This window comes from Hirundo rustica, chromosome 8 (assembly GCF_015227805.2).
Source record: "Hirundo rustica isolate bHirRus1 chromosome 8, bHirRus1.pri.v3, whole genome shotgun sequence".
NCBI classification, from domain to species: Eukaryota; Metazoa; Chordata; class Aves; order Passeriformes; family Hirundinidae; genus Hirundo; species Hirundo rustica.
In genome coordinates, this window is record NC_053457.1 from 18,234,688 (window position 1) to 18,254,918 (window position 20,231).

The 20,231-nt window shown below is 39.4% G+C and overlaps 1 protein-coding gene across 19 annotated transcripts in view; it reads left to right on the top strand.

Annotated features, from left to right (window-relative positions):
* WDFY4 (WDFY family member 4) overlaps positions 1-20,231 on the top strand; it is a 131,969-nt gene that overhangs the window by 19,761 nt on the left and 91,977 nt on the right. For 15 of the 19 annotated variants that reach the window (XR_005701882.2, XR_005701883.2, XM_058421537.1 and 12 more), the window contains 11 exons: positions 2,713-2,827; positions 3,416-3,519; positions 4,902-5,048; positions 5,414-5,603; positions 6,727-6,916; positions 8,823-8,983; positions 9,318-9,770; positions 10,142-10,246; positions 11,095-11,285; positions 13,773-14,380; positions 18,418-18,511. Coding sequence is in view for 17 of the 19 variants with exons in the window: in XM_058421537.1 (XP_058277520.1) it covers positions 2,713-2,827; positions 3,416-3,519; positions 4,902-5,048; positions 5,414-5,603; positions 6,727-6,916; positions 8,823-8,983; positions 9,318-9,770; positions 10,142-10,246; positions 11,095-11,285; positions 13,773-14,380; positions 18,418-18,511 (2,358 nt within the window). In the remaining 2 variants the exon portion in view is untranslated. Of the gene's footprint in view, positions 1-2,712; positions 2,828-3,302; positions 3,520-4,901; positions 5,049-5,413; positions 5,604-6,726; positions 6,917-8,822; positions 9,013-9,317; positions 9,771-10,141; positions 10,247-11,094; positions 11,286-13,772; positions 14,381-18,417; positions 18,512-20,231 lie in introns of those variants that run through there. The other 4 variants (XM_040071408.1, XM_058421538.1, XM_058421540.1 and 1 more) reach the window with 4 other exon arrangements.

Below are 20,231 nucleotides of genomic sequence, written 5' to 3' on the forward strand. Positions count from 1 at the left end.
ATCCATCATGAGTTTCCTTTCTGTAGGCTAAACTTCACAAGCCTTAGGGTTGTAGAAACTGATTTCCCAAATTTCAGTAATGCTTGCAAAAAGGGGCTTTTAAATTCTCAAAGGAAACTTTGCTACCGAATATATTCATAATGGAGGAGTAAATTTTTCATTAGCTTAACACTTGATTTTGTGCCCTAGGTGTGAGATTCTTCCTCTCCACTTTTCTTAGATATGCTAGTGGAGCTTTGCACTGCTTAGTAGGCATTTAGGTCCAGAAGTGTGACTTGAGCATTTTGGCTTTGCATCATTCATTTAAGAGTACATTGTGGAGGATCCTGCCCTTTAGCTTTTAGTCATCATGTACTTCCCCACATGACTTTTTCTCCGTTCGTCTACCAGCCTTCTGCTGGCTTGGGGAAATGCATCTCAGTTTGAGTTCTACATGCTGTGAAGTTCTTACAGACACTACCTCATTTCCCCCTGTTTAACAATGGACTCTGTGTGAGTCCTCTCCCTCCTTGGAAGATTTTTCTGTTCCCTTTACTTTCCTGTTCCGATCATGCAGATGCCAGTGCATCTCTGACTCTTTTGTTTTAGAGTGCTTTAGTTCTTACTCGGTTGGCTGGAGAGAGGGGTCACCAAGCAGAAGACGCCTGGGGTGTGGGAACTCCTTACTCACTGATACTCCTTGGCATAGAAGGAAAAGGTGTGGGAGGGAAATGTCAGCCATCTGCTCGTGATTCAGGCCTGGGATGGGAGTAATTTTAATGTGCCTTCTATATCTTCCCTCTTGGTGCCTCAGCAAAATATCAGAACGTTCTATTACATGGCTGGCTTTTGAGCTAGCATCTCTCCATGAACCACGGAATAGGAAGGGCAGATGGTAGCAGCAGACACGGGGAACTTGTGGCAGAATCTTAAATATGTAGAAACAGGTTTAAGAGGAAGAAAGAAAATCAGATTACTTTGATACCATATTATTTGAGTTTCCCCTAAATGCAGATGTCCTACAATGAAGTCATGTTGATACGCTTCCAGATATAGATCTTCTATAGCCTCAGACATGAACATGAAATTAATTAGGTCTGCTCCTACAGCACAGTGCATTCTAAAGACTGATGCCCAGCCCTCAGGAAGTCCACTGACAAAGTCAAATCAGAACATTAGTGGCCTGCTTTGTAGGGAGATAGACTAGTAGCATTGCTATGAACATTTGATTACTGCTCTCTGCTGTGTATGGTCTGAGCTTCTAAAACTTACCCTGCTCATTCTGTTAGCAGAAAAGTGTGTATAGCAGGGCCTTTCTGAATTGTTAAGAGGATGTTCCTCTTTGAGGAAGAGAGGCAGAAATCTCTCACTGCTTTCTTCTGAAAAAAGGCATAGATTAATGACAAACATTGTGTATTTTTAAGTGACTTGTAAGTTTCTTGTCATCAAGTTTACTCAGCTTGCTTCTGTTCTTTACAGATCTTCCCTCCCTTCTGCGTCAGGGGTGGAGGAATTGGTTGATCTTGCCTCTGCGACTGAGTGTCTCTGAAAGTAACTTATGGTCAAAATCTGAGAAAATAGCTTGCTTTTAATATTATTGACTGATTGACGAAAATTAATAATAGGCACACTGTGCAATTGCGTTTCACTCTTGTAGCACAGAAAGAGTTGGGTGCATTTTGTTTATTAACCTCATTAAAATGAAGTAAAAAGTAGGTGTTTGCCTGATTACTGAGAGATGACTGACACTTCGTCCACAAGCTGCCATCTGTGATCAAAGAAAAGAAATTGAAAGCAATTTCAGGGAAGGAAATAATATTTGTGGAGGATCTTCATTTATGAAGAGTTGCACTGATTTCTTGGTAGAAAGTATTATGGGATATCAGATCCATTTTTTTTTAAGAAGACAGATGTCATTTTTCTTCCTTTAATCATTGGGGGTTACAGCATTATTTTTCAGAACTTCTAAAAGGAGCAGACCTTTTTTAAGAAAAATTTTCAAGGTTGCTGGGGACAGAGGTATCTCAGACTGGTCTTTAGAGGTGAATGCTGAACTGTTGCTAAGACATAAATATGTGTATCATCAGATGTTTTATGTAAAGGAATTGGCACCTGATTCTTGGAGGCTGGTTGGGTGCAACAGTATTAATCTGCTGGAAGATTTTCTTTATTGATCTTAATATTTTTTCCCCCAAAGGCAGAGCTAAGAAACATTTAAGAAGGGTTTGTTTGTCAGACTCAGGGAATCAACAAGTCTTACTGTTATTTATCTAGTAAGTTTTGTACTTAATTGCTTGAACAAGTGAGTTATAAATATATTTATAAATGGTTTATAAATGGTTTATAAACTTGTCTATAAATTTGTGTTTCTTCAGGATGTTTGTCACATTTTGAAAGGGGCTAACATAATTTTTTGATGCAAATAAATTGTGACATGGGGCACGACCAATCATTCACATTGTTTGGATTGTATTCAGTGTAGAAAATACTGTAAAAACTCACTAGTATGTGCATTACATGATTCAAAATGTAGTTCCAATTTACAGACTTCTGCATCTGTAGAGTCATACTCCTGTCTGTTTGGGAAATACTGCTTAATGGACTATGCTGACTAGGGAGGGAATTTTATGGAGGAATGTTAGCTTTATGCTCCTTTATTTATATTTGTTAATTTTTGTCAATCTACCAAAGACATGATGTATCAGAGACTTAACAGTTACACTTGGATTTCAGGCCTGGGAGCAATCTGCTGGAATAATCGTATTACCCAACGTTCAGCTGTTAGCCAGTGAGGTTTCCAAGCTTCTGACTAAAGAAATTAATAGGAACCTCAATGGCAAACCTGCAGGTAATGATCCCGTACCATATCTGTTGGGTTTGGTTACTCTTGAAATGTGTGTCTTTTGGTTGCATCCTGTGCTGGAAATAAAGGGGGGACAGGAAAATGCTGTGTAGCAAGCCAGACATCTCAGTGGGTGTGAGGTACCTCTGATTTGAGGTGATTGCACTGAAGATTTGGCTTTCTATGCCATGTTGATCTCCAGTTTGGAATTTTTGCAGCTGGAAGTGTGTACTGTATAATGCATATAAGAGTTAAAGAGTAGGTTATACATTGTTCTGAGGAGTTTTCTTAAATGAGAAAAACATTACTAACCGCATATGGTTTTCCTGGTGGCTGTTGTACATTCTTTGTGCTGTCAGCTGCCAGACTTCATGAACTGAACTTATATTCTTGGTGAAATTTGTCAATTCGAAACATGTAGTTCATGTGAACTGAGCTTGATGCTAAATCAAATAATTTTATGTTTTTCTGTTTACTTTAGTGGACTCCTGCTACTATAATTTTGTTAAATTTGTCAGATCTGTTAAGAAGGCATAAATTCACCATTTTCATCCTTCACTAAGGAATTAAAGTTTAATGTTTCTGTGATAACAGAGGAAGCACGTCTGGCTTTGGAGCAATTGCTGCGACAGAAAGGGGAAGCAGGAGATGGCTATTTGCTCCTGAAATCGGTGTATCTGCTCTCACAGACTGACTTGGTAAGAGAAAGTACCGCAAAACAGGTTCTCCTTTTTATTTCAGAGGAACAGGCACCCCAACAGTGGAAGACCCAAGTCTCAGAATTTGTATTATCCCTAATATTTTGAACTTCAGCATGCCCAAGATACACAGTTAAAAGACACACCACCAGGTTTGTAGGCCAGGCTTTTCTAAAAGAGAGAAGTAAGCATTTTGTACTTTCAGATACCCTTTTAGTTTTGATTACCAGACAGCTGGTTCTCCTAGTGTTTCTCTGCCTTCTTCCCCCAGTGTGTATCTTTTTATGTATTCTGTATCAGTCTAGCTTACATATCAAAAAGATGAATAGTAAGAATCTGTCTGGTAAGAGAGTGGTTGACTTTTCATTCCTGATAGCCTCTCACTTTGAAGTGTTTCACAAACTCTACTTGTACAGCCAATCCCAAACGCAGACTGGTATCAGGAGTGCAGCTGATGGGCATCTGTGGTGTGTTTACCTGTGACATTTAGTTAAAGAGTTTGTCTTAGTCTTTCTTGTTCAAAGAGACACAAAAAATAAAATCTTACTGTCAGATTATAGTGGGTATGTTCTGTGTCATAAGGAGCTCTATAAAATTATATATATAGCTAGTCAAAACAGGAAGTTTATGATGAGACTTATGTTTTTCACAGATTTAAGACATTGCCATTTTTTGTAGCACACATACTCACAAAACTTCATATCATAAACCTCATTCTTCTGTTAGTTTGGTGCTGATTTTTGTTACGATTACTGTGTGCCAAGCACACATACTGGGACATCCCTGGAAGTTCTGTGCAGCCATAGTGAAGATGGGAAGAAACTACGTGTTGAAATACACTGTGAAGAAATTATCACTTGCATTTATAAAACCTGTAACTAGAAGTGTGTGCAGTTATTCAATATGTTAAAAAGTGAAGGCGTTATAAACTGTTGCTATGCTGAACCAAGGAGGGAAAAGAGAATTCATGCTTTCAGCATACCAGGCCTCTCTGGCTGCAGAATGTCCTGGAAAGTAATGCTAAAGGGGTCACTGTCTGTCCCTGGCCTTACTGCTGGCGCAGCTGCTAGTTGGTTTGCAGGCTGTGTGCTTCACTGACTGCAGGTCTCCATATGCAGGACAGAGTATTTCTGCCAAAGTTGTAGTTCAGATGGAGCAAGAAGTCCTGGGAACAGCTACAGCAACACATTTAATGCATTCAATTCAGCCAAGTGGATTTTACAACTATGAGATGTGACTGCCAGTCTTGTGTGCCTTACAGCACTTATGAGAGTAAAATGCTCAAGTAGGTCTTTCATCTGCCATGACTATTCTCAGTGTGTAGAAACACAAGGAAACTCTGGTCACCTTCTGAAGGGACTGATCTTATTTTTCCTACTTAGAGGACTATGTGGAACATTATTGGATCTGGACTTCCAGCTGCTCTGATGCAGTGCCTGTACCTTTTCTTTACTGTCCCTCTGAAGAAAACCAGTGAAGGCGGGGAAACAAGTGAGGAGGATGCCCAGACTCAGGAAATGCTTGTTAAGGTGAGATGTGCATTTAGGGGTTCATTTGCCCTGGGTACTCAGATGTGCACTCAGGTTCTTAGCTGTTAATTTGATTTAAACTGCCAAAAAAATGGTAAGCTTGGACTGAAAAATATTGAATATGTGCCAGGAGCCATATAAAACATATAAACTATCTTTTAGTTTTTTACTAAAAAAAACAACATGACATTAAGTGGAAAAAATCCATTAAGAATATCCTAGTGGTCGCTTTACTTGTTCATTCCACTGCATCCTTTCTCCTGCTATTAGTATCAAATTACAATCTCTTTCCCCAATGGATTTTTCTTCAACTCGTGGTTATCTCTAGAGGTGTTTATTGTAGCTGATGTTTGTTTGCTTTTCAGATAATGCTTAAATTGTACAAAGAGGAACAGGGTGTAGAGGAACTTCTGACAGCTGATAAGCTTCAGTCATTAATTATAGCAACTTCTTCTCTGTGGGACCAGTGCAGCCACTCGTGGAAAGAACCTACAGGCCGTGTGTTGAGAGCAATTTCAAAGACTCAGACCAAAACCAGCATTGTGTACCTACAAGGTTTGGTTTAATAATTTGGCTTCTCCTTTCCTCATATCTCCCCTAGGAATGAATTACCAAAAAGAATCTCCCCAGGATAGATTTCATCACCTGTAATCCCCCTTACATCATCCAGTAGTCAATTGCAAAACATGAGCTCTCGACTTAGTAGAGGGGAGCTTTATTTGGCACTGATAGCCACCTGGAAAGGGTTTTTAACATAAAAATAAGCTAATTACAGGCAAGTGCCAATCCCACTTAATCACACTGATGTAGGCAAGATGAAGATGTATTATGTTTTTTCTTAAATTGTGTGACTCAGTCTGTGGGTCTGAGACTCATGAACACTAAATACAAGGCTGGGGGCACCGTCAGAGTAATGTTATCTTTTGGTACAATGTCATGGTTGGTTAAGTCCTCATTTTTTTCTAGGCTTTATTAGTTCAAGCAAATTTTTTTCTTATTAAGAAATGCAAAAGCCATAAGACTCACTTTCTTAAAAGTGAAAAAATAGTTTTATAATGCACAAAATACCATCAGTATTCCATGTCATGGAGTAAAAGCATATAGATACTTTGGCTTCCTGAGTGAAATGAAAAGAACCATTTGGACATTTTGAAGCTGCCATTGAAGGACTGGCCATGAGATTAGACAAGAAAAGTAGGCTTCATTCCTCAGAGCAGTATGTGTGTACACCATTACATATGCTTCATTGAGCAAAGAATTAATCTGTGAACTCTGCACAGAATGTGTGATTGACTTAGTATGAGGCAATTAAATCTGTTAGTCTTTGCTTACCTTGCACTCAGACAGCTGGATTCTGTATATATGAATTTTATATATATATATAAAATTTGAGTCGGGTGAGTTGGGGTATTGAAAGCTTATACTCCTGAGATTAAATCAGTTTCTGGTAGTAAAGCAAAGAAATGCATGTATATTTTAAAGCCAGTAATGCTCTTCATGTAGCTTCTGAAATGAATATGATATTCATAGAGCCTCTTTTCTTTTCTTTGTCAAAAAACTGTTATGTGACTCCTATTTTACTGGGAAACAGCTTCAAATTTGTTTACTTCTTGTTAGCAACTTTAAACTTGTTTGGCTGTCAGTTCTGAAATACCTGATGTATTTTTTTCCCCCACAGCTGTTGACTGCATTAAAATAGCTGTTCAGAATCTCTTTACACTGGCTGATACATTACCTGCTTGTGATGTGTGTGAAGCTGCTAGCATTGTGTTGTGCTTTGTGAAAGATTCTTATCCTGTATCATCAGCTTTATTGACAGAGTTTGAAAATAATGATGGCTACCAACTCCTGCTAAAAATTTTACTCAGGTAAGAGAATAGGCTTCTAGAGGATGGCAAAACTTAATTTTCAAAATGCATAGTGGTCCCTTAAAATATGAGTCATATAGGTAACTCTATGTGGATGCAAAACATTGCTATATTAGGAAGGAAAGCAGTACCTCACTTTTACTACTTAAACCATAAGAGAAGGAGACCAGTATAGAGGAAGTCAGTCTGCAGGTGGGATAGGGACTTTTTGAACACAAGACAAAGGTTCTTCATCAATTAGTATTACAGAGGACGTATGTCAGGGACTTATGTCTCGATTAAGGTGAGCTTTAAATCCAGGAAGGCAGTCAGCTAGGGAGGGAAACACTATCTCCTTGCTGTGCAAAAACAAGAAAACAAAACCCACCTGGACTTAAATCCAAAATGTTTACATTCTTCAGAACCCAGATGAGCATAAACATATCAGGAAAAATCCCCACTAGTTATCCTAATCCAAAGTACAAAGCAGAATCTGCTACTCTCCTTGTCAGCTTCTGTTGTCACACCAGGCTGAGTTTCTTTAACATCATTTGAAGAGCATTTTTCCAGATGTTTTTGTTTCCATTCTGGATTTGCCTATTCTTCTACTATTTCTCCAGCATTTGTGAAAACTTTGGTCCCTGAAAAACAACTGGGGTGGGGAGGGTATTTTGTAATTTTGATCTAGAGGATTGTAAATTGAATCAAGAAGTTAAAGATATCTGTGAGTGACTATGCCTGTTCATCATTTTTGAATGGCACAAAATTATTAATTTGTGATTGGAAAAAAAAAATTGTGTTTTTCTGGCAATGTTTTCTTTAGTTACCAGAGACTCTCTAGATTTCCCCTGTAAATAAACTGTGTTAAGATGCATATTTCTGATTAAATTCTAGCTGTGTTAGGGCAGGAAACATGGAATCTTTTTCAGTTAGGGCTATGGATGTTCCCATCCTTTTCAACTGGCATAACTAGGCTGAAGAGACAGAAATAAGCGATGCTCAGGGCTTCAGATTTGTCTTCATTCCCAGCATATGCTGCCATAAAGAGGTAGATGGAGAGTTCTTTCCAGAATGTTTTGTGTGAGCAGGTACCCTCTCCTCTGATGTTTAGAACTCCTTAAGGTAAAATCTTGCTAATAGCATTCTTTGAAAGAGGGCATTTATTCTCTTGTTTTCTTTTTAACATTTAGGTGTAACTTGAACATTTTGTTGATTTCTTCTGAGATTTTTCTAACCTAACAGTATAAGTCTATTTCTCTGCCACTAACCCATGCTCAGAAGATGCAGTTTTCCATAAGAATTGACCCATCTGAGAATTACAGGATAAGATGACGTGATAAGCAGCTTTCTGTCCTTTGACAGACTGTCACTTCAGTCTATGAACCATGGCAAATCTGGGGTTACATTTCAAATTATTTCCTTATGTAGGAGATACCTGCCATCTTCATGTCATGATTCACAAAGCCCAGGCAATATAATATTTTTCCCCTCCTCAGGGCTGAGATTCTTCGGTTATTTATCTCAGTTAGCAAGTCCTATATCTTGCCAACCATATGCTCACCTTTTTATATGAAGTGTGTTTTAATTATTTGGTTTCTCACAAAATTTGAATTTTTATTACCCAACCAGACTTTTTTTGAGTTAACTTGCTTTTTTTTTTTTTTTTTTTTTTTTTTTTTTTTTTTTTTTTAAAAAAAAAAAAGAACACATAACTGAACTAAGTTAAAGCATTTATCTTCCTTTTGTTCAGAAGACTCTTTCAGTGTCACTTCAGTTTCCTCCAGTCTGTAGGTTTTGTTCTGATTCAGTGTGCCACTCTGGTGTGGATTATCTGTGTAGCTCCTGTGTGCTCCATACCTGATGATATATCCAAAGTATTTGTATAATTAAGGCATGAGCATGTGAATGTCCTAAGTTTTGGTCCTAGGTGCGAGGGTTTGCAGCAAAATGAAGGAGACCCCTATCTGGATGAGATCTTGGACATGCTGACTTGCCTTACGACCTGTGGAAAAACTGAACTGAAAGTTTCAGGCAATATTGTACATCCGCAATTGCCGCACTTTGATTTTGAACGGACGCAGTCTTCTGGTACAGTATACGTATGCACACGTGGCTGGGTAGGTGGGTCACAGGAAAATGGGACTGTTCATTTTGTGTCCTAATATGGAGGAAAGGAGTATGATCTGGCATCTTCAGATCTATGTGTTAGTGCTGCAGGAGCCTGAATGCCACCCACATCAAACTGAAATGACTGTGTCAGCTCTAGGGTCTGATCCAAGCTCAAGTATATGCTTCCCAATCACATCTCTCGTGTCTGTTGCTCTTATTTCCACTTTCAGATGATGTAACATAATAGTTAGGGTGCTTGCAGACTTAAATAATGCTCATGTAAAAACCTACCTGTTTACTTTTTCCCCCACAGGAATGACAGTGAAAAACCTCCAGCCTTTTCAGGTGTTGCAATCCATTTTCCAGAGAAGTAATGATCAGCACCTGTGTGGAAGAATCTTGGCAGCAATTGGTACCATATGGGCTTGGGACAGAGTGAACTTCTTTCTTCTGGAATGGACACTGCAACCTATCAACAAATTCACTGACATAATTCATTTCAAACCACACTCAGTTCAAGTCCAGTTCTTCAGACTGGTGGAGTCCATAGTCCTAGAGCTATCCTATGTCCCCCATGAGATTTTGAAGAAGGTTCAGTATTTGATAAAGGAAAACATAGTGCCATTCTGCACCTTAACAGCTCTCCAGTGTCTTCTCAGCATGACCCACAAGGACCTGTTATTTACTGATATTTTCCGTGACTCTGGGCTCTTAGGCCTTCTGCTGGCACTTTTGAGGAAGGAAGCCAAGATCCTGAGAAAATCAGGTACAACTTAATACCACTCACTCAATGACCATTGAAGTAGGCAGACCAATAGGAATAAATCACCTCTTTCTACAGATTTTTTCTTTGTACTGAGTAGCTAGATTTTGTCTTCAAGCCAACTGGTCTAAATTGGACGTATAAGCTGGGTCTTCCCTGAAATTTTGCTGATATTGTTCTGTTGACTAGCCTAAATAGCTCTGGGCTTTTCTTTGCTAGTGTATGTTGAATTATTCTGCGTAGCATCCTTCAGTCCACACTTTTAAACAGGTCTTAATTTGGGGTTCTCTAGAATGCAAACTTAAGATTGGAGCAAGAAAAATTCTCCCTTCCATTCCTTGTAAATTGTAACATAACTTTTAATATACTTACAGCTGGAACTAATCTGTCTGGTCTGAAAGAAGGCACTGAGAAGGAATTAAATGTTGTGATGCTGGAGATGGTGGCAGCCCTTACAGCAAGGTCTGTGAGGAACACAGGTAAGGAATTACACAACTGCATTACCTTCATGATATTTGGTTGTAAGTTGCCACGGTCTTAAGGAGCACCAACAAATTTTCTGACTTTTGTGCTTCAGTCAAAAATGGAGGGAAAAAAGCTAGAAGTGTAGGGATAACTGTGTTACACTAAGAAAAATATGACAAAGGTATTCTCACCCTGCATAATGAGCTTTGTCCCAGTAGCCAGCTTGTTTCCTTCATCCATGTGCTTACTCTTGAAGTGTTTATATAGGATGCACAAACTTAGCTTCTGGGGGGGAAAAGTGTGTGTAGTTGATTCTTGTGTATTGTTTGTTCATCCAGATTTTCTTCTATTGTATCTGTTATTTGAAATCTTGATTGGATCAGGTGCATGCTGAGTAATATTCCTGTATTTGAATTGTACCTAAGAATTCTGTTTGTAGGGAATCCTGTGGAACAGAGTAGTACAGGACTGAATTCTACTGAATACTGGAATCCAATCAATTCACTCTGGAATCCTAGAATCATCATGAACAGTATAATTTTATTTTCAGAAACTATCAAAAAGTTCCCTTCGTAAGTGAAAGAGATGCTTAAACTGAAACTAAGGTGTCTTTTCCTTTTCATTGTTGCATTGGGAGGCTGTCATCTCTGATGATCGGAAATCATGGTCATCCAGTCATTTTACCCCTCGTTGTTCTTGTGCCATTCAGTTTGTGTCATCTTTAGCTTAACCAGCTGCTCTTCTTACCTGTCCTGCTGTACTTGTAGAATTGTGGTGCTTCCCACCAACACTGAAAATCTACCTGTAAAAACTACAAGCAAAGGTTAGTTTAACTAACAAATGGTAATGTGTTTGTCCCTAGTTGTTCTGAAGGACTATGGAATGGTGCCATATATCAAGATATTTTTGGATGATGAGAGCTACAGGAGTGCTACTCTCAGCATCTTGGAGCAGTTATCAGTCATCAATTATGAAGAATATATGAGCATTATTATTGGTGCCCTCTGTTCTTCCACTCAATGGGAACTGCATCTGAAACTAGATCTTCTGAAGGTAATTAATATGCCTCTCACTTGGGTATTGTTTTCTTAGGAACTATCTTTTTTCAAGATGTTAAGAGAAGAAGAAAGAGCCATAGGCGAGCTCTAGATTTTGGTAACCTGGCCACTTTGATTTTTAGCAATGCATGTGTGGTCAATACCTTCACTCAGTATCAGATTATGAAGTGTTTTGAAGATTTAAATAGTAACGCAAGAGAGACGAATGGAAAAGCTAAAGGCACAATCGTATGAGCAGTTCTGTGTAATGTGACAGAGAAAGGAGAAACAAATGTGAATGAAAGTGGGTATGTGGAGAGAAGATGTAAGATGTGAAGCAGTAAGATGGAAGAGCCAGGGTAGGCATGAGATGAACAGCTTCATTCTGATAAGTTTCCAAGGCTGAAACTTTGCTGTCCTTAAGTTTGTCATTTCTCACAAACACAAGTATCATATAAAAAGAGATGAGGCAATGGAAAGGAAGAATTTTGTGAATGTTTGGAGGAGGAAACTAGAACTAGTAATAGCCTCTGTTGATCCCAGAGTGTTTGATTCCTAAGCAATGAAACAGAGGAAAGAATCACTGTGCTTTACTTCAGTTTAGGTCATAGGCATCCAAATGAAAAGCAGCACTGTTGTAAACACTGATTTTAAAATTTCTTTCTACCTTCTCTGTCAAGTGTGAATGGAATTCACTTTTCTGTACAATATAACAACTGCTTCTATGAACTATGTTCTTAAAAAAAAGAAAGATGAAGTTTATATCTTTGAACAGTAAACTTTAACAATACCTGTGGAAAATCTGAGTCTGGTATCCAAACTAATACAAAAATAAATGTAACTTCAGTGTCTAATTTTGACAAATGATAACTATATTAAAGCATAATGTAAGCAAATGAATTTATTTTCTTTATCTATTGGGACCGTGATTGTGTTACACACAAATTCAGATTGATTTGCTAATGTATATTTAGCTGTTAAAGCCTGAGCCCAAATGCAATTAACACTGCCGTATTCCAGTGTGGCACGTGGACAATTATGAGGAATAACAAATAATGGAATGTGTGAAATAAATTCTGTTAGCAGTAACTGAGTTAGGTGGTTTCCAACAGACATCAGTTTTATAGATTCAAGACAGAGGAATACTAACTCATAGACGATTAAATTCTAACTGAGTTAAAGCAGGAGGAAATGTGTTTACTGTTGACCTACTCTGGAATGTGTTAAAGCCATCCTGATAACTTCAACTCTAAGTTATTAAATTTACTCCCTGTTCAGAAGTCTCTGCCTGGTTTGATACATTATCATAAAAAATTGAATGACAGTCAGTAATAGAGTGCCCCTCCCCCTTCAGTTCTGGCAACTCTTTCTCACAGTCCTAGATCCTCTTACGGGCAGATATATTTCTGTTAAAAGCTGTTCCTCCTCAGGAGGTTGTGAAGTAAAGCTCTTTCATTGGCTATCTCTTAGGAAGGTCTATATGTAAAATTGACCCTTTCCATTGTGCAAAGGTTATGGCATCAAATTTGAAAAGTCCCTGTACAAAATGAATTGTGCGACATCCCAAAAACTTGGGATCAATTATATTCAAATGTAGTAGACTGTTTCCTTGCACACTTCATTTTCCTCACCAATTTTACTTCCACAGATCTTAATAACTTTTCCAGATTTGATTTAAAATGGTAAGCACATAGAATTCAAAATTGTAAAATAATTTAGGTTGTTTTTATGTGTCTGTAATATATAATATCGTCAAGTGGCATTCACTTATAACCTGCTTCAAGCCTATTGAAATAGTTAGATAAAATCTAATCACTTCATTGTCTTGAGATCTTACTTTTTAATGGCTTTTTTTCCTCTAAAGTGTTGTGCAAACTTTAAAAATAACCCAGCTGAGAAAAGGTATTCTTGTCTTTCTTAATGAGGAGAACCTGCTGCAATATTCCTTGTGCTGTCCCACGTCACTAGATTTTTTTGGAAAGGGCCTTCTCAGTCACATGAGCAAAAGTCTAATGTGGGTTCTCATGTAGATTCAGGACTGCAGGAAGGCTTCTCTGTAAAGAGCAGTGCCTTCCTGACAGTTTCCCTAGGAGGGTATTTAGAATTGAATCTTTATTTCCATTTATCCAGGGCAAAGGCAGGTTTCTTGAGAGAGTCTTAGAAGACTGATAAAAGATGTGAAACTACCTCTGGCCAAACTGACTAGGATATGTAAAGCAGTAAATTTGATTTCTTTGGTTCCTCCTGTGAGCACTGCTCTGAACCTGTTAAGTTGACTGCTTTAGCAGCTCCTGAGGGTGTTGGTTGTATGCCTCATTGGGTACATGGGGGAGGAGAAGTTGTGCAGCGATGACATTTATTTTGACCACCTTCCCCTCCCCCCTCAGAGTTAAATTTCAGTGAAGAATTTTTTGTGCAAACTTGGAATTTTAAGATATTCTAAAGCTTCTTTGTCCCTTGATTTAAGTGCTTACTTGGTTTCCTTTCTTCCCAACATTTGTAGTCACTCTTGAGGATACTGGAGAGTCCCAAGAGCCATTCAGCTTTCAGAACCTGCAGTGGATTCAATGGGCTCCTGTCCCTCCTCTCAGACATGGAAGGTGCATTGCAGGACCCTCCACCTGGCCAGTGGGCAGCAGTCGGACAGAACTGTATATTGGAGCTGGTTTTCTACACTCTCCAGGGGATAACTGCAGCCCTGCACCTAGACCCTGTCAACAGCAACTTCTTCCAGAGGAATGGTCTCTTTGAAAAGATGGCAGAGGATCTTGGATCACTTGGATGCTTCTGGACAGAAGGGAAAAGGCAAATTCCTGTGAGCCTTGAGAAGAAAAGGACGTTTGCAGATTTCTTGGGTGCAGCATTCTGCACTTCAGAACCTTTCCCAGCGTGGCTAAAAAACTGCATTTGGATTCTGAAATTTCTTGATCTTATGGTCAAAGGAACCCTCCATCAGGAAAGTTACTTTAAGGAGGGGAAACCAGAGATGGGAGAAGAATCAAGAGATGATCAGGAGGCACCCCAAGCTCAAGAAGAGCATCCTGTTGCTTTCAACAGAGGCAAAAAATTACCTGCCTCTGCCTATATGCTCTGGGAAAACCCTGAAGAGAAGTAAGCTTTTATTTACTACCGGAAATAGAGTACTAATTCTCATATGTGCATATTATATGGTACTAAACTGAGGTAAGGTGTGATATAACCTGCCAAAGGTAAACAAATCAGTTCAATCCCAAACTCCCAGGTCCCCAGGCAGCAAGAATAAATGCTTTTGGAAAGGTAAATGATGGAAAAAATTGGAGTATAAGGATTTAGTGCAGCAGTGGGACACACAGCCCCAAGAGTTGTAGAGTTTATGCTGAGGATTCTGATATCTGCAAAGTGGGACTGGGAATGAGGTCTTAGAAGAAGGTTGCTGGGACTTCAGCCTTGTGCTTAGTCACTGCTTGAACCTGATCAATTTTGACTTTCTCAGTTATGTGGAAAGCTGCTTCCAGTTGCTAGATAGATTAAAAATAAAAGTTAGGCTAAGATACTTTAAATACTCCCTCGTGCGTATGTCCCCAAGCACATGTGCAGGCACATGCTCATTTATTCATGCTGAAATAAAGAAAATTGGAAAAGGTACAGTCATGCTGCCTAGCTCATTGAATGAAGGTTTATGTCAAAATATAGATGCTTGGTAAGAAGGGAAGACTATACCAGAAATCAGCATAGCTGTCAGCTGTGAATCACCTGCATTTTGTAACTCACGAGATTCTTCCATCCATCCATTTTTCTCTAGATTTATCTTGAATCTCAGTCCTTTTATCAAATTTATGTTTCTGGATGGAGTTATCCTTAAAAAGGCTAAGTTGATGAGTGTGAGATTTCTTCAACCGTTACTGCAGATTATTGTAAAGTCATCTTCCAAGTTCGAGACCAACTGATGTCTGCCATTCATAGCAGCAGTCACTGAAGTCAGCAGAACTCTTTTCACTGAGTACTGAGGCAGGCTGAATAAGCATTTCTGGTTATATTTATACTTGTTTGCAGCAAGGAAAAAAGGTGTAGTGGATTTCTTTGTTCCCTATGCAGCAGATTTTAAAGCAGTTATGGATATGTTTGCTCTGTGTCACCACTCTTTAAATTACACTGGACGTTTATGGTTAGATACTCAGTACTGGGGAGAGGACTTGGTAGCTCAGGAGGAATAAATGCTCTTTTCCAAGCAGATCTTCCTAGCCTGATTTGGGAGAACATGGTGTACAAAGAGTATACAGATGGTGGTCGTTGTAAGACGTACACTGTCTGTTGTGTGTGTGAGGGAGGCCAAGGGATATTAAGGGACAAAGAGTAGGTTGGAGCAATGCTGGGAGGGGTGTGCCTCTGTCTTCTGGTTGTCTTTCTGAAGCCACCAGGTCTGAAATGAGCAAGGCTTCCTACGTCCTTGTGTTGTTTTGCCTGCTGAGACATGATGCTGTACAGTAAGTGAATTCCCCTTGTGGAGATATCAATCCTATAACCTGGGAACCTTTCCATTCACAGTGTCTGATCGGGGATTGTTTGTCTTGGTTCTGGGGTATGACGGCACAAAAGGAAGCCAGATTAGCTAGGGGTGGCTGGAGTCTGTCCATGACAAGGGTATGCAAACACAAAAGAGGAACATGTACTGGAAAGCTGGCAGTCTTCCAAGCCATACACCCTGTATCCTTTTCCACCAATAAATTTTATGAAAATAAAAATAAGAAATCCCATAGTTTCTGCAAGTTTGTTGTTTCCCTAATGAAGCTTCCTCTTAGCTGTACTCCACACTCACACTTCCCCCTGAAAATTTTCAGGCAGCAGCTCATCTTGAAAGGAGGAACTTGAGTGCAGCCAGTGTAGGTGGCCTGTGATGCCCCATCTTGCAACATTTATTTAATATTCCTAAGAAGGCAGGGAAAGGGGATGATCCTGCAGGAGCCTGTGACTAGGAAAGTTAGCATTTTAGTGCTGAATGATATTCTAGCCTCTTCCACTATCCTGTGGTCAATGATGCTGCAAGCTTCTGGGACACAGGGGAATTGACCCTGTCATTCCCATCTCAAAACCAGCCCTCTGTGTCCCTGCTCCTGCAATAATGTTTGAAACACCTTTTGTGACAGATGGAGTCTCTGATTTTCCTTTTGTTCATGGTGATTAGACATAGCTTGCTGCAAGCTGTGTTAACTGAGGCTGATCTCTTTGGGAGGGAAGCCCTTATTTGCGCCCACCCAAGCAGCGTGGCTGCTGCAGCTGCTGTTACCACAGACAGCTCACTGTGCTAATGGCTCTTCAGGTTCTTTGTGACATCTCATTTTGCCCCCCAAACCTCTTATTTGTCTTATTTCTAAGTAGCACAAGTGCAGAGCAGATTTGCGACTCACACCACGATATTGGTGGGATAGATGGAATGGAATCACGAGGTTGACTGGACAGCCCTGGGGCAGCAGTGTGAGAGGTGGGGTGTTTGCAGAGGTAGGAACTGGAACAGGAGCACAGCTTTTGTACTAAGACAGACGATAAAATTAAGACCTCAGAGAAAACCACGGAGAAGGCTGGAGATAAGGCTTATATAATATTCTTAAAGACCCTTCATGAGCTTTGCTGCCCTTCTGCGCACACACTCCAGCACTCCAATGTCCTTGTGGTGAGAGGCCCAGAAGTAAATACAGCACCCGAGGTGCAGCCTCACCAGTGCCCAGTACAGAGCAAGAATCACTCCTCTGGTCCTGCTGGCCACGCTGGTGTTGATCCAGGCCAGGATGCCATTGACCTTGCTGGCTACCTGGGCACACTCTGGCTCATGCTCACCTGAGCATGCCAAGTCTGCTTCTAAGCAGGCAGCTTTCCAACCATGACTTTGTCCCTATTGATTTTAGTGAGCCTGGGTGTTTCTCTTTTAAAATGGTGTGGGTTTTCTCAGGGAGATGGGAGGGGAACATGTTTTCAGTGTACTTTTTTCTTTGACATTTAAAAACTTTCCCACATTCATGTCAAGTACAGGTGTATGTATCTACACTGAAACCACTGCTGCACCAACTCTTTATAACAGACCCGATTTTGATTTATTGCACAGAAAATACTGCAAATGTGCTATTAATTTGAAATTATTTCTTGAGGGTGCAGTAAAAATTATTTGTCACTGTGTGGCAGTGTGCTACACATTACTCCCTGTTCTGCTGCATCAGATGAGCCTTTTTGGGAGTGGCTAACAAACGTTCAATTGCAGACTTTTTAGCCTCCTTTATTTCCCTTGTAAAACTTTTTTTTCTTTAATGCTTACTCTTATATCTGTACCTTGTGTTTTATACAGCCCATAAATCATATTGTGGTTTATTTTGTCAGTCTAATTATATCCATTAGATGTTGCCTTTGTTTTTCTTGTGAGACCTGCTTGGGACAGGTATTTCTGGCAGTGAACATCACAACTCCAGTTCAGAGGTGCACCCAGAAGTGCTGACGATACCCTGAACAGGACGAGCCTGTAGTGCCTAAACTAGAGGTTTTGCTATGCTGTGGGTTCATCTTTGAGATTATCTGACCTCTAGCCTGCATAAAGGCATTAGCAGAGCTTCTCTGATTACTCAGTTCCTTCCTGTGCCTGAACATAAAAAGGTCATAAGTGGCAAAAATGAAAACTGGTGGGAAAACAGACATTCAACTTTAGTATACTACTTTCGGCAGATTCTGGTGTTGAAAGGGGAGGGTGGCATAATGCTTTCATCAAGACTGTCTCATCTTTGCTTATTTCCATTATGTTTTAAAGTACTAAAATTACTGCATAACCAAAGTTATAAACTCCTAGAAAATAAAAGGATAATGCTGGTTGGGGACTGATGCATCAGCAATTACTCTGGTTGTCTATTCTCTGTTCTGCAAATATCTTCAAAGGCAAATTCTGTTTAAAGAGGCTACTGCACAGATTTGAATGTGCAGGTCCTTGAAATGCCAGCTCATGAGCAGGTGATATCCTGTCTTCGTTATTCTAAGGAGGTATCCAGTTGTTCTGGGTCATTTGTATTGTTTGCTTAGTTTCCAGTGCTGAGCCTGGTTGCTGCTAGGAGGATTTGATGCTGTGCTCTGCTGGAACATTGTTAGGACCTCTTTGCTGTTGTCAATGATAATTATGATGTGTCTTTTTGCTGCAGGTTGGAAATGAGAGACTGCACCATTGTACATGCAGGTGCTGTCTGTGTCATGGTGAGGTTGTTGCCAAAACTGTACAAAGAAGGACATGCTCAGGTGAGTCATATCAAACCAGATGAACACATCAAAATGCCATCTAAACAGTGTGTTCTACTTCTCTGTGGCTTCATTTCCAGGAATTGCTTAGTCTTTGCAAATATGGCAGTAGTACATTTATCTAAAACACTGTCAGGAGGAACAGCACAAATTGCACTGAGTCAACAGATGTAAGAACAAAGATTTTGGCTGTCAGTTTACTGAAACATTTCTGTAACTGCCTGATGCAGTACATGGATTTTGGTCCCAGAATACTTACTGCAAAGGCATAATGTAGAAGTGCCTTGAAAACTCTTTAAAATAATGTCAATAGGCCTAACAAGAAGAACAGTCTGACTCTTCAGACCTAATGCTCCATAAACGTTTAATGCAGCTTAGAATGTGTTTTATTTTGTCAAAACCTTCCTTTGTCAAACACACCCACTCTGATTAAGATACTGCCTATATTGTGTTGGCTGTTTGGTCTAAAATACTTGAATGCAGTCAAAGTACGTATGGAGGGACTGAAACAAAACCAGGTTGTTCATCCAGAGCTCTGAAACAGAGAAAAAACTGCTGGCACATTCCAACAGTGTTTGTTGGAATCAAGGCATCAGCTAGTGAAATTTTGTTAATTACAGTAATGAATTTCTGAAAAACAAGTAGAATGGTTAATTGGATGAGAGTGTCATCAAGAAATTAGAATTATCACTAGGACTTGAGCTCTGTAAGAGGGAGAGCCTCTCAGATCCTCAGTAGATGGCAGTGTTCTTAAAAGTATGAAGGACTAGAGCACAAATTCCAGCCATTTCAGTTATGTATTTAAGTATATTCATATTTTCCTTTTTTTCTCTCACTCCTTTTTTCTTAGCCAATAAGAAATTATTACTGGTAGTGTTTTAGCATTGCTGTTGTGAATATGATTGCCTCCTGTAAAACTGAATCACTATTATGTAAGGTCCGGAGTCAAACTCTAGCTAGGAGTTAACAAATGTGTTGAAGAGTTCTCATAAAATAATCCACCAAAAAAAAGGATAAAGGAAAAATACAATTTTCCTGGCTATTTCTAGTCAAAAATCATTGAATGAGATAGAGAATGAATAGAGTATTTCAGAGCTTGGGGAGCTCACTGATGCTGCCAGGTAGACTCATAAAAGGCTGGACTTTAATACCTTTAATCATAACATATACCACTGCATGAATCCTTGTCTCAGGAGATTCTACTTGGAGCACAGGAGTCAGGTAAGATCTGATGCAAAAGGTTTGACCTCAGTGGCTAGGTAGGGGGAGCTACTTGGTAGAAGAAAAATAACTGAAGGAATCTTTCTTTGGGTAGATATATTCTGTCCCAAACGGGGTACTATTTTTTTTTTTTTTTTCCCTAGTGCCACAGTATTTAACAGCTAGCTAGATGAGATGAAATAATGGCTTTGTGGATGTACTGCAGGCTTTCATAAAAAAAGTCTTAAGGGGCTCCTTGCTCTGAATTTAACACTGAATCTAAAAGTACATTTTTAGGGGCAAATGTGGAGAAGAAGGGACAATGACTAATTTTTTTCTGCTTGTTTTAGTGCCATGATAGATATTTTAGGTCCAAGTATCTGGGAATAATCTGGAAAAAGCTTAGAATATGTTTAGGTCATGTGCAAATCCTTTGCTTTCACGAAATTGGCAATGAGAAAGCCCTGCTTTTACAGAAACATTAGTGGAACTCAATAAAATTAATGTGTTTTTGATTCTG